This window comes from Gymnodraco acuticeps, unplaced genomic scaffold (genome assembly GCF_902827175.1).
Source record: "Gymnodraco acuticeps unplaced genomic scaffold, fGymAcu1.1, whole genome shotgun sequence".
Lineage (NCBI taxonomy): Eukaryota > Metazoa > Chordata > Actinopteri > Perciformes > Bathydraconidae > Gymnodraco > Gymnodraco acuticeps.
Genome location: NW_022989800.1, coordinates 2,324,244 through 2,338,309, shown reverse-complemented (window position 1 = coordinate 2,338,309; position 14,066 = coordinate 2,324,244). Strand labels below are relative to the sequence as shown.

At 39.2% G+C, this 14,066-nt stretch overlaps 2 protein-coding genes across 3 annotated transcripts; one reads left to right on the top strand and one right to left on the bottom strand.

Moving 5' to 3' along the window:
* Positions 1-1,348: 1,348 nt before the first annotated feature.
* On the top strand, positions 1,349-8,393 carry dennd10 (DENN domain containing 10). The gene is made up of 10 exons (XM_034225541.1): positions 1,349-1,503; positions 1,588-1,642; positions 2,634-2,830; positions 2,939-3,018; positions 3,109-3,257; positions 4,783-4,894; positions 6,451-6,551; positions 6,671-6,778; positions 6,886-6,980; positions 7,057-8,393. Exons 2-10 carry the CDS (start codon positions 1,597-1,599, stop codon positions 7,222-7,224), a joined length of 1,056 nt encoding a protein of 351 aa, XP_034081432.1. The 5' UTR covers positions 1,349-1,503; positions 1,588-1,596; the 3' UTR covers positions 7,225-8,393.
* A 4-nt stretch (positions 8,394-8,397) lies between these two features.
* On the bottom strand, positions 8,398-13,656 carry sfxn4 (sideroflexin 4). 2 transcript variants are annotated; one of them, XM_034225553.1, is made up of 14 exons: positions 13,485-13,656; positions 13,166-13,231; positions 13,025-13,081; positions 12,916-12,942; positions 12,699-12,753; positions 12,538-12,563; positions 12,392-12,445; positions 12,230-12,292; positions 9,547-9,615; positions 9,352-9,442; positions 9,078-9,193; positions 8,912-8,997; positions 8,718-8,835; positions 8,398-8,643 (listed from the first exon to the last, which is right to left on the bottom strand). In XM_034225553.1, exons 1-14 carry the CDS (start codon positions 13,521-13,523, stop codon positions 8,566-8,568), a joined length of 945 nt encoding a protein of 314 aa, XP_034081444.1. In that variant the 5' UTR covers positions 13,524-13,656; the 3' UTR covers positions 8,398-8,565. The 2 variants fall into 2 exon arrangements, with proteins under 2 accessions (XP_034081444.1, XP_034081452.1); XM_034225561.1 differs by having other exon boundaries at positions 12,230-12,303; positions 12,703-12,753; positions 13,485-13,625.
* Between the last annotated feature and the right edge of the window lie 410 nt (positions 13,657-14,066).

The following is a 14,066-nucleotide window of genomic DNA, read 5'->3' as shown; positions in this document are numbered from 1 at the left end:
GCACTATCCCTCTTACACGTGAAGGGACTGAGTGCGAAACATTATTAAATATTAAGGTTTAATCCATCCGTATTCTCAGGGTGTTTACATCTTAATATTCATATATGTAAACTTTGTAAACTAATCACAGTCTGTTTGTAAAAAAAAACATCTCTTAAACTTATTTTGTGCAGATGTAATCATTAGGCACATCTTTTATAGACTTCATGGTTAAAAACTGTTATTAACAGCCACTGACTTTCTGTGGCATTTGTGTTTAAGTTAAAATGTTGTGGTTTCAGCATTTATTGTCCTGATTATGTGTTTTTGTCTGTATTTTGACCAAATATTATTAATTGTGTTGCCACACTGGTAGTGTCCATGGGTTATTTAGTTGATACTTTAAAAACAAGTATCAGCTAAATAAAGTGTTTGAAATAAGATATAACGAAATACCATGAAGTGTACGGAATTGCCTAATCCTAAATAATCTATTTTTAATAGCCTTAATTTTAACCAAAACCAATACAAGAGCGGTTTCAACAAACCTGGCAACCCTGGGTGTATATAAAGTTCCCCTTTGCGCTCGCCCGGTGGTGTGTTCAGGTAACCCTGGTTACATGTCGATTATATCCAATTATGTAGCCTTCACTGCAAACTAGACTCAGTATCAACCGATAGAGATTAAGGATATCCTGTGTCATTCATATGATGAGTTCTTAAAACAATATCAACATCAACATTTATATTTTATGACAATCAGGTTATATTACAGAGCTGATGTACAAAGTTTGACTGATCCAGGTCAGAAGTTTAGACGATAATCATGTATTTTCATACACAAGGATTTTGATACATAGGTTATAGTTGTTTCATTTTAGAATATTTAAATATTTGTATTACAAGGACTGGATGCCAAAAGGTATTTGGTTGGTGACTCACTTAGTTGTTAGTAGTAGCTGTATTATGTGTCTGCAGTGAATTGTTACTGCAATTATTTTTTGATTTAAAACCAATAATTGTGCAGTTGGTGATGATACTGATGCTGATCAATTAACAATGTATGTATTCTGAAGCATTATGGCTTAATGACTTGCTTCAAATTCAAAACATCTATCAAAAGGTCATTGTTCATGGACTTGCTATGGACAGTCAATTAAAACTGAGTTTAGTGTATTTCAGAATGATTTAAAGTGTTATGTTATGGATTTGATTATATTGCTGTTATGTAGAGATCTTTATACCATGAGAAATTGCTCAATTGAGAAAAAGTCGAATAATTTCAGCAACCTTGAACACACCAGTACAGCGGAAGTCTCGGCAGCTATGATTGGCTGTCAGCACCGTGTCTCCTCCTCCTGCACAATCCTCCTTTTCCCGGAAGTAGGAAGACCAGAAGTCGCACAGAGAGGAAAGTCTGTTGGCAGCATAAATCACACCCAGGCCACTGACAACACTTTTACTGTCCTAATACATCTGTCCTGCATCGCATTGTGATTTTCGGAAGTAGCAGGAGTTCTCAAGGTACTTCACAGTGACACTAGTTCGTGCCTAAGGGGATTGTTGTTGTTTTCTCTTCATTTAACTTGTGCTTTTCAACTCCTTCAGGTATGGAATATGGCAGCAACTGAAACACAGCTTATGTTAAGCGTTGGATTAATCGGTAAGTCTCGTTTCAATAATCGTCTCTTGTTAGGATTTCTAGTGTAGCTCGCGCCTCATTACATGCAGGAGAATCACATGACATCAGTGTGACCCAAAACTGTCTCATCAGCAGGCCTGCATGTCCCTCATTGGTTAATTGATCCTGCATGTCAGGGTCAATGAGTTCCTAAACGCATCCCATAACACGGAGCCCCATGTGATAACGATTTGCTCCCAGGGAGCTCTGCCTGTCATGACAGTATGTTAAAGGTTTGTTCGGATTGTGTGAGTGACTTATCAGTGTATTGCTGCAGTAGATGGAGCTCCATGCCCCCCAGTTTGGTAGGCAGGAGCACCAGCATAGAAGGAACGCCGTGTACTGCTTTAGAAATTGGCAACAGCTAAATATATTTTAGCAAACTAAAAGGAAGGCCACCTAAAACATCAGTTTTAATGTGCACTATATTAAGAAACATTTCTTTAGTCTTTTAATCTTTAGGTCAGACACAACTTTCGACAGGGATCTGAAGTAGTTATCTGTCTTCTTTAAAGCCACCAAACACATATATTAAAAAAAACATTGGTTGTACGTTGTTAACTAACGTTGTTGGTCCACCGAACTGTTTGGTCAATGGTGGCTGTGAAGAGAGCATAAGTGGATTTTAACGGCATAAGGTCTCAGTCAGAAAGGGCTCACTGATGAAAAGGTAAACAGTGAATACATTCTTAATATGGCATACACTGAATGGATTTTAACTTTTTAAGGTGGCCCTTTTTGTAGGTGGCTTAAATATGTTGCTGCCCTCATTCACAGCAGGATATTGCTTAGCTTCAATGCTAGTACTCCTGTGTGTGCATGCCAACAGTCATCGACTGTAGGTATACACTGACTATGGACTTATTCATACAATCCTATTTTTAAAAAATGGTAACTTTCCCTTTACTGGCTATCTATTTTTTATGACATTTAGCATATGATGTTTTATTTGGTTTTCTTTCCCTCTGCCCAGAGAAAGATGTGAACAGAGACACTCTGTGGGTGTGGTGCTATCCCTCTGTGAGCTCAGACCTGAGGCAAGTCCTGCTCAGCAAGTGCTGTCTGACTCAGGACAGCCGGGAGTTCCACACCTTTGTGTTCGGGCAGTTCTGTCGCACCTGGTTCTACATCAGCACTGTGGAGGTGCAGGAACCCACAGCGCTAAACAAGGTGCTGTCCAGAGAGTCAGCTGCTACTAGAATCTCCATCAAGGAACATGAGTTACTTTTCTATCTTTCTATAGAGTTTATTGTTTGTCTCTTTTTTTCTCCCTTCAAGGTCACTCATTTTTCAATAGTTGTTACGGCAAAAGACTTCAACCCTGAGAAGTATGCTGCTCTCAGCAGAATCCTCTGCAGGTACAGTGTTCAGCTCAGATAACACTGTTGTTACACTTTTATTTCAAGAGGGTTTTTTATTTGAAGGATGTGTTACTGTGTATTCTCCAGGATGTACATCAAACATGGCAGCCCAGTGAAGATGATGGAGGCTTACGTCACCGTCCTCACCAAAGGAATTTGCCAGAGTGATGAAAACGGCTCGTTTCTAATAAAGGACTACGATATTCGGAAAGCCTTCTTAGCTGGTTCAGTCAAAGGTAAGACACCTCAGTCTCTCAAGAGGAACACTAACCAGTATGTTGGGATCCTTTTGTGATTGTTAAACTTTCATGCAGAAATAAAAATAAACAAGTCCTACTAATACGTTGTTCATGTCACTGTAGTACATTCCCCTGCAAAATAATTCACATTATTTTCACTATTTTGCTCCAATACAACCTGGAATATAAATGTTTTTTATCTGCTTTTTATGCAATGTATCCAACCAAAACAGTCAAAAATTGGTGACGTGAAAGGAAAAAGGTAGCTTTAAAAAAACTCTAGTAAAACAACTGAAAAGTGGTGTGTGCATATGCAGCAGATTTGCTAAGAAGCCACCAAAATATTATGTAAAGCTATCAATTATCTTCAGAAGTAATCTACAAAAAAGATGAAAAAAGCAATTTACTGTAAGTGTCACATGATCTGTCATCTGATCTTACAGACAGCTGTTTTAAAACATTGGGTGCTTTCACTTCTCTTATTTTTCATTTCCTCGCTCCTCGGTCTCGGTCTCACCGGAAGTTGATTTGTCTGCGCCATCTTGAGTAGTGTCCCAGTGGCCTTATTTGTACCGAGGATCGAGGAGCGATAATAATAATTAACAGACTGTATGTGGTTTGTCTTGTGTGTCATGTTTTGCATTTTGTCTTTTTGTTTATGTATGTCTGTAAGTTGTTGCTATTGTCGGGACCCCCTTGAAAACGAGATGGTGCATCTCAAGGGGTTTATCCCAATGAATACAATTTCTATATATAACCGAGGAACCACCAGACCATCCTCCGGTGAAATCCTCAGCCACTCGCCCCGCCCCCTTACTGTGTATCGCTCACTGATTGGACGATGCAGTGCATGCACTGATCTGATGCTTCTTGACATGAGAGCAGTTTCCCAGCGGAGTGAAGAAAACACATGAAACTCACGAGAGTCACTCCTCAGTTTATACCGTGTTTTGTTTCAATTAATGTATCATTTAGTTACAAATATGTGATATATCTGAACAACAAAGTGGTCAAAAATTATTTTATTCATTTATTGGAAACATTTTCATGATCGCTTTTTTCGTTTTTCCATTTTAAGAATGGCGTTTATCTTTTTTGAGAATGAGTACTTATTTAATGTATTTGGGTCTACAACAGATGATACAAATGTATATGTCAGTAAATGTGTACTAACAGAGGTGGGGGTCTGTGTGGAAATAACGGGGACAAAGCTGCTGTCAGACAATCAGCTGTGCAGCGTCATCACAAACGGACCTCGCTTCACGTGACGCTCCGGAGGAAAGGACGTCCCATTGCTCTTAAAACTCATTTCCCTGCTTCTCGTGGTTTCCTTGCGTCCCTCCATGCTTCCCTGGTGGGAGGGACTAGTCGCAGGGAAACGACGCAAGTGAGGGACGCAAGGAATCAATTTAACCGATGTGAAACCATTGTCACCCATTGTCAGTGTCCATTTTCGGATTCCTAAGGAGTAAAAGCAGGTCATCCAGTGCACTTCATGTCTGCGTTCTCTCTTTGTCTCTAGACGTGGTGTCTCAGTTTGGCCTGGAGACAATCATCCTGTACACGGCTCTCATGCTGAAGAAGAGGATCGTTGTCCATCACCCTCGGATTGAAGCCTTGCTGGAGTTTACAAGGTGCGATTTAGACTCAAATTAAGGATGGCAATATAAATCGAGCAGATGAATTACAGAATCAAATATGTATAATTCTAAAATTAAAAGTCTTGCAGATAATAGAAAGCCCAGTTGATTGCAATTATTTAACAAGTGCTGCATCTAAGAACTCCGATAGAGAAAGACAACCCAAATGAGTCATAACTATTACTGTGATAACAGTTTGATCAGTTAGATTTGGTTAGAAAAAGAGCTATGGAAAATTTAATTATCCATCTTTGCTCAAAACAATAAGTCTTATTATCCTCAGGTGCGCATAGACTGTATGTCTATATAAATAAACATTGATTGATTGATGTCATGAACTCTTTCAAAATCCAAAGATGTAAAATGTGTTATCTCAGTGATATTGGCATCCCTTTTCCAATTATTTAGCTAGACATTTGTATTTGTTGAGGTGAGTATTTTCCTCCGTGTGTAACTCTTTTGCCCCTTTCACACCAGCGCTTTTTCAGCTCCGGCTCGGAGCTGGAGCCTGAAAAGCGCCGGTTTTTCCTGTTCACACCGCAGCGGCGCCGGCTCTTAGCTCCGGAATCGGATTCACTTCCAGCTCCAAAAAATTGTCGGTCTAGAGGCAAGAGCTTCGGAGCTAAGAGGTGGCGTCGCTTACGTCTCTCTTACGTCGAGGCGTGCAGGAAACTAAACCCTCCTCCCCTGAACATGGGTCGACTGTCATGCCTGCCTACAAGCTGTAGTGCTTATAAACACACTTTATAAAGTCAGGCAACACTAACCAGGCTTCGTGTGATTCTGTTTATTTGTACCTTACTTTGACCATCCGTTCACTGTTATTGATCATTGTGGAGAGAGGCAGACGTTTTTGTTTTGTATTATAGCAGCTATCGGATGGAATCAATACATGGGCTGCACAGGTTGTCGTGTCCGACTATCACAAGTAGAATCATAATAAAAATACGCCGGTAAAATGTGCCTGTAGAAAACGGTTTATGCCACAATAGGATAGCAATAGCAAGTAGTCAGTTTAGCTTCGGTTGCTATGCTAACATCACCCATTTTATACCAGAGAAACTTTCATAACAGCGTTGTGATACCAAACAGCGTCAATTCAGACTGACACACATTCACTTAGGCTAAGGGGAACTGGGGATATGTATCAGCTGCTTGTGTGAGTCGGACAGTGAATACTTTAGAGCAGTGTGAGCTAACCGAGGAGAATAAACTCGGTCGGTAAATGCTGCAGAAACACATTAATAAACAATGAACCACGGCACTCTGGAGCAAAGTATAAGGTTGGAGAAGTCGTTATTAAATTTAATCTGGCTTCGTGTGATTAAAAGCAACACGATCATCGACCCGACGCAGTTGTTGTTGTTGTTGTGAGCGCCGTAATGCCGTTGGGGAGCAAATCAGCGATGTAAACGGTGACGTCATGACGCAGCAGCGGCAGCACCAGTCGGGTGCTGGGCGGTGTGAACAGAGCGGGAGCAGAAAAGGGAAACCGGAGCTGAAAGGGAAAAGCGCTGGTGTGAAAGCCGCATTTGTGTGTGTCCCCTCAGAGTCCTGCCCACTCTGACCTGGCACAGGAAGGACTGGTCCATCCTCCACCCGTACGTTCACCTGACTGATACTGAACTAGAGGATCTGAAGAAATGCCCCGGTGAGGATTCTTTATTTACTCTCAGTTCTCCTCCTCTCTGTTGATGATAAACCACCATCTGCTCTGAGATCTCAAGCTGGGGAAATGAATTATTCACCCACCAATATGTTTCTCCGCAGGATATGTAGCGGGGTTTGTAGATCCAGAAGTGAGCAACAGATCGGACTTGTTTGATGTTTATGTGAACCTCCCGGACAGCGTCATCACAGTATCCCAGAGTGCCAAAGGTATGTTCAGAGAGAAAGCAGTATGTTTTTAAGAGCCCTTTGATTCTACAGAGAGCAGGACAGCATTTCCTGAGACTGATGTGAAGTCTCCCCCCCCCCCCCCACAGAGGCCATGGCTATGGGGAAGTTGCACAAAGACGTGGGACTTCTCATTGTGCAGTCTGCGGAGGATGCTGAGAGGTCAGACAGTCAGGTCATCAAGGTGAGATTCCCTCAGAACACACGTCTGAAATCAAGAATTAACGTCCTGAATCTGACACCCACTCATTACTTCACAGGATATTTCTGTGAAGACTAAAGAGATCCTGGCTAACTTGGCGGCCCTGGCTGATCAGTGTGAAGACTCTAAAATCACGTTGGAAAGTTTAAAGCTGCATCATTTCCCCCCGGCCACAGAGAACTTCCTCTTTCATTTGGCAGCTGCCGAGCAGCTCTTACGGATATAGTTTTTTATTTTTCAGACTCCTTGCTGCAGGATGATGTTACCGTCTCTTACAGCATGGACTCTGGCTCTGCTGTTCTCAATATGTCGGGACATCTCCTGTGGTCGTACTCGTACCAATAAATAAATGTTTATATATTTTTGATTGTCAACAAATCCCTTGAAAAGACCAAAACAACGATGACTTGAATCCTAAATGTTGCATTTTACTACCATGAATATGGGCACTGTCAATGCTTTTGAGTCACTGCTGCTGACTATAATACTCACTACTGCACCAAATGTGTATTCATCCACAGCTAAAAAATAGTCCCAAAAAGTGCACAATTGATCCTATTTGAGGTAGCTGTTAACATTTACACTGCCCAGCTGTTTAAGGAAATAGCCTTTTATTTGATAAATTCAACAATACATTAGTTTTGCTGCATGTATCAGTGGGCTTGGAACCAAGTGCCAAAAAAAGTAAGATGGACACTGACTGCTGATTTTGGTGTGTTCATGGGATTTGATGACATAAAAATATTTCATAACTTTAGCCTTGTTTTTTAAATCAGTAGTTAAGGATCTACAGTGTTTTTCTCTAACTGTGAAACGGAGGAAAATAAACTGGTACTTTTCAGCTGGTACATCTAATAATCCTCCCAGATTTGAGCTCCCACAGTGCAAAGCGGCACGTACATACATCACCTTTATGGGAATATTGTGCAAACGCTGTAAAGAGATATAAATATAAATACGCAGGAGCTGAAATGCAGTTAATATTAAAGAGCTTATTGATAGAAACTACATTTGTGGTTATCGGATCATAATGTGTGTGTTTATATCATTTTTTTAAACTCACATTTTGTATTTTACTAATGACTTAAAAACAAGCATATCGTGATGGACAAGGCTTTTTAAAAAACATTATCGAAAGGTGTTCATCAAAATGCAGCTGATCAAATATTAGTGTTTCCATGTCCATATTGATTTATACTGAATCATGTGTCTTAATGTCCAGGTTTTCTTTTTATCCACGTTGAGTTAGCGCTGTTGTTTTACAGGCGAGTGTTTTTTTCAGCACATTGCCAAAAAGATGGTTTGGAAAATAAATATATTTTAATGAATTCATGTAATATGTCCTATGTATAATACAATTTAATATTCCAGATAAATACATTTAAAATAAAAAAAGAAGCGTTTTGACTGTTTTAATGTCTCAAACTGTATTTTTTCAATTGGGCATCTTTGAGTGTGTTACATGCGTTGTACATTTTCAGCTGCATGATGCTAAAGAAGACATTTATTATAATACTACCGAGTAATAGCAACCTGTGTTTTGGTAGATTTGTGTATTTATAGGTCCTCAGAGTCCTCTATGGTAGTATAACAGTCCGTCGCAAGCTGCCTTCTGCAGGTTCTTCTCCACGTTTTCCTTTTTTATCTGTAAAACAAGGCTAACGTCAGCTGAGTTCATCACAAGGAAACCATTTCAGTACAGGAGGATCTGAATCTCACCGTGCCCAGCTGTGGAAAGAGACTGAACGAGACAGGGATCATCAAGCCAAAACCAATCGCAACACTCATGTAACGGAGAGGAGCGATCAGCACAGAGCTCTTCTGGATCACTCTTGTTCTAAAAAAGGACAAGTTATTTGGTTAAATCTGACCGTCCGACCAGGTAAATGTAACTTATTGTAAACGTGACTGACCTCCATAAGAGTGTTATCAGGAGGGAAGGGACAGCAGCGGTTGTACCGAACAGCGCCGCTCTTGACAGTGCAGTCTCCTTCACAGCCTGGACATAAAGAACAATTTAACTATGTTTCAAAAAGAAAGGAATGTGTATTTCTGTCCTTTTGCTCTTCTTTCGTTAACCTTTTGTCCCGCTGCTTTAGAAAGGCCGACCAGATTTCCATTGGAATCAAACACTTTGATCCCAGTTTGTGACTCTTCACTTCTGACAGTGTACACACTGATGAAGGCCACAGCAGCTGGAGAGAGGTACACATACATGTTAGTTGCCTGCTAATACTGGATCCACAATTAAATGGTACGTTTTTGTCTACTTTGGCGGGAATTTACACATATACTACCTGACATGCAAAATAAAGTATTTATGGAACAGTATTTATATTTCCTAGATACTTACCTGAGAGAGGGATTGGTAGCATGGTCCTTAAGACAGCCTTGATTACTTCACTACTTACACCAAGATTATAAATCATAATTTGAGGAAGGGACTGAAAAAAAAAAAGGTTTTAAAAAGCAGCATTTTCTAAAGTTTACTCGACACATCATAATAAACATGGCACAGATGCCATTGTTACAATCAGGTTATACACACCCCTGCACATGTTGCATAGCAAACGGTTCCAGCGCTCAACAGAAGCTGCCTCGAAGACAGCTTCTTACTCTGGTGGGGAGAGATGAAGAGGAGCAGGAACAGAGAAGGACTGAAAGCTTCATATGCACTCATGCCAGAAAAATTTCATTAAAAGTCAAAGTATATTAAGGCATTCAAAGAATATTAAAATCCTAGTATGTCATAGCAAAAGGTATAGTACACTGTCAAAAACATAATAAAAAAGTAATAGTATAGTATGCCAAACATCTAATTAATTTAGTTACAGATGTTATAATATAGTATGGCATAACAAAATAATAAAAAAGTCATAATATGGTAAGTCATAAAAATGTGATAGTATAGTATGCCATACAGAACATTTCCTATATATGGCACATAATCCAAATGTTTAAGATGTCAAAGTATAATAGGTCATAAAAATGTGATATCGTAGTACATTGTAACAAATTCAGAGCATGGTATATCATAAAATTATCTTGCAAGACGTATTTACCCGGAAATAAGCTGCGCATGGGTTCCCTCGACAAAAAAGCAATGGGATTTCTCCATAGGATTTAGGAAAATAGCTCGAAATAAGGTCTGTGGAAAACGAACCTGTTTGATAAATGCACGTTTTGTTCAGCCGGATAATATCCACATGTCTACCGTACTTTTATAATTTTATAATCATAAATCTAATGGCCAGAAGCAAAATGCTAACGCTATAAAGGGGTCGCACGACTTCAACGTCACGCCAATTTAAAGGTGGGGTAGGTACATTTGAGAAACCGGCTCGAGATACACTTTGTTATATTTCATAGAATGCTCTTAACATCCCGATAGTACGGAGCCCCCTAGGGGACATGGAGAAGAAAAAGGAAATAATTTGAAAAAAAATTGCGAGATCTCGCAAAGGTTTTGCAAAACCCCGTTGCCGTTTGTAGACGGTCCCTGCACCCCTCTCCCTCATCAAGCTGCAGATTGTGACCAATTCTTGATGTTTAGCTCGGATGACGGCGAACTGTTCTGATAAAAACGAATCTGTAGCTCGTCGTCTACCTTGCTATGATTGTAAAGTCATGTTGTTTGTATTTTTACGTTATGTTCATGAGTTATTGATCCGCGAAATTCGAATCTGTCAATAACTCAGCTCAGAGGGACGTGCATGTCCCCTCGCTCTGAGTGTTCTCTTGAGGTGTCTTTCACTTATGTGAAAGACACGTGCCTATTGCACATAACTTTTTTGCCCTGGTTCTCAAAGGAGCACCTGGAGATGTTGCTTGGTGCTCAAAATGAAATAAACCGTAACTTTTGAGGGGGACCTTGACTTTATTTGCCAGACACACGGCACTCACACATGCAGAGGTGAACACAGAACATGCAGAGGTGAACACAAGACAACATTAGCACGACCAGTAATCCTACAAGCTGTCATCACTACTCTCCTCACTGTTCTCCTCACTGTCTTCCTCTCTGTCAGACATGGTAGCTGATGATGTACGCCTACTTCTTCCTCTCTGGTTGGGTCTGCGATTAGCTGCTTGCATCCACAAGTCAACAGCTGGGTTTGGGTCGAAAGTCTCTGATGTCATCTTAGACAAGAGGATGTAATCAAATAAGCATGTGAACATAACCAATAACCTACCATAGCCAATAACAAATGAATGTAAATTATTTTATTTGTGTTCATTCATATCTTATTTTACCTTAACATTTATTTATTTATGCATCCGGGGTGAAAAGGGTGTACGATACGTACGATACGATAGCAATCCGTACGATAGCAATGAATATCTTAAGTGCTTTGACAAAAAAACAATGTCATCTGTGGAAGCCGTAGTACTGTAAAAAGCACGACCAATCATTTTAACCGGCCCGGCTAAAATAACTGGATGGCCTACCTGCCTGTCAGCCTTCCATCTGTGCACAAACTTATCTCGTGCTCTCATTGGTCATGTGCGCGTTTGTGTGTGTGTGTTGGAGGAGGGGCTCTGTCCGGCTGTGTATTTTCAAATTCTAGCACACTTCTCCAAAATTACCTACCCAACTTTAAGATCGATATTCAAAAATACAGATTCAAAATTGTACAAGTTAAAACGTTTGTTTAAACAGTTTGCAAAAAGCGCAGGTACTTGCTTTCAAGCAGAACAGGGCAAACAAACTTAACAGGAGTGTTTACGTGTTCGGTGTAATGACGTACAACGTCCCCACAACTTCTGTAGTCCTATTCAGCCACTTGTTAACAACCATCGTTTTTCAGACACGTCAACTCTTCAAAAATCATCAGTGGGGTCACTGCTGATGTATTTAATGTCGTAGAACAAAACGTGATCCGTCTCTTAAATTTGTGTCAAACACAGACCTTATTTCGAGCTATTTTCCAAAATCCTATGGAGAAATCCCATTGGCTCTGAGACGAGGGAACCGGTAGTGGTAAAATCATAGGGTAAAATCAGGGTAAAATGCTAACTCACTTCCGGGTTTCAAAATATTTCAAAATATTTTTAAAGTGTAATAGTAAAGATGCATTAAAAAAAAACAATACAAAATGTAAAGTATAGTTTTTCATACAAAACATGAACAATGTCATGATATAGTATGACAAAAATAATTATTCAAAATGTCAAAGTACAGTTTGTCATAAAAACACGTACAAAATGTGGTAGGACAGAATGTACGTTACCTTTTCTGATGACGAATTTCTGTTTGCAAGGGTGAACCTAGTTTGGTAACTCTGCAGGAAAAACTGAAAGAATGCTTTTTTTTTTAAAACATGAATGAACTGTGTTATAATACCCACATGTAATATACTGCACTTTTATTAATATGATGAATATGCTTTTACCTGCCAGAGCAGAGCATATTTCACATTGGTGTGAGGCAAAAAGCTGGCGATCACCTGAAAAAGAGATTTGTTTGTATAACAACCTTTATCTCAAAAAACAATTTAAGTTGTCATTAATTTTATATATATTTACTAGACCAACATACCAATGGTGCTGATGTGGACAAAAATGCTATAAAAAAATAACAGAAGTAAGGGCATCAGTATCTATTTTAGTGATACAGTTGTTATACTTGTTACATGATAAAAATGTGAACATATTTAATAATGGATGCAAACTATGTGTCAAAGCTTAGATTTACCACACCTACAGGGCGGAGCATAAGTGGAAGAACATCACCAGAGTCAGCATGGACAGATGACTGTAAACACAGAGCGCTCATTAAAAAGCAGCACATACAAAATAAATTTGTAATTAAGTAAAGGTTCTGTTTGAAGAAATATAAAGTTGAACTGGAGGTTTATTGTGGAAAACATGACTGAATTCTAATTCATTCAGAGACATTTTTTCTTTCAAAACTTACAAGTGATAGGGTGACTGTTTTTTCATCCTACAGGGAGAAACAAACAGATTTTAATAAATACATACATCTGACCATAGCTAATTCAAGTAATAAAAAAAAAGAATCTGACCCAATCATCTAGTTTCTGTCCACCTCCAAGCAGACCATGAGCCCTCTTTATTGTGGCCTGCAGAGAGAAGCGTCACTTGTTAAGCATTATATTCTTCAACACATCTCACAGTATATGAACACTGTAGTGACAGCTACTTACATCAGAGGAAAGAAGGGAAGTGGGATCAAGGATATTAACCCAGATCTTGAACCGACTAAAGAACGACTGAAAAAAGGAAAGGAACATTTATTTAAAAACGTGTTCGGATGAAATTACTACATTTCATTTGGCAGACGCTTTTGTCCAAAGCGACTTACAATGTGTATTCAACCAGGAGGGTACAGAGTAACAAGAATCATGTAGGTACATTAGCTTCAACTAAGCCAAACCATTTAAAGTGCTAGTACATTGATTTAAATGATATGTAAACACCGGTTTCAGTTCTAGCTGAATATAAAAAACGTGTGTGTACAGTTACCTGTCCTTCGCTTTTCCAAAACAACAGATTAGGATCCATTGGGACAACGACCACATTAACTTCTCAATAAGTCACAATATCCCTTCTGCAGCACACATTTAACCAGCATATAGTGTTGTGCTTGTTAAGGTCAAATTCAAGTCCTGAGCAAATACTTCCGCCTTCAACCCCGTGTTCTGTGTGTTGCATTCGTGGACATCGGAAAAATCTGATGTATCCAAGTTATGTTAATTTTAAGAGTGCAGTTTATGCTAAAAGTATGAAACGCAAAACTTCACAGACGTTATTTATTGATTTAAAGAAAAGCCATACAAAAAAAATGTAAGGGACATTTGGGGTATAATTGAATATTTAAGTAAAATATGTTCAACCTTTTCAAATAAATAATTGTTTTATAGACTGCTATTTCAGTTTACTAGGTCAGTGACTTTAGCCTTCATTTTTTAAGCATGTTTTGGTTCAAGTTGTAATGCAAAGTGCTATTAGGTTGAGTACATGTATCATTTTCTCAACACCTGAGGTTCTTAATGTCCATGGTACATACGAGCACCTGAAAGCAGCATGATTTATTTAAAGTGTTTA

Excerpts from the sequence above, each read along its gene's own strand:
- sfxn4 (XM_034225553.1), bottom strand. The coding sequence starts at position 13,523 with ATGGATCCTAATCTGTTGTTTTGGAAAAGCGAAGGACAG. Across the intron at positions 12,754-12,915 it reads AAACAGTCACCCTATCACTT|TCATCTGTCCATGCTGACTC; the intron begins GTAAGTTTTGAA and ends CTGTGTTTACAG. Across the intron at positions 12,446-12,537 it reads TGTCCACATCAGCACCATTG|GTGATCGCCAGCTTTTTGCC; the intron begins GTATGTTGGTCT and ends TCTCTTTTTCAG.
- dennd10 (XM_034225541.1), top strand. The coding sequence starts at position 1,597 with ATGGCAGCAACTGAAACACAGCTTATGTTAAGCGTTGGATTAATCG. Across the intron at positions 1,643-2,633 it reads GTTAAGCGTTGGATTAATCG|AGAAAGATGTGAACAGAGAC; the intron begins GTAAGTCTCGTT and ends CCCTCTGCCCAG. Across the intron at positions 2,831-2,938 it reads AACCCACAGCGCTAAACAAG|GTCACTCATTTTTCAATAGT; the intron begins GTGCTGTCCAGA and ends TCTCCCTTCAAG.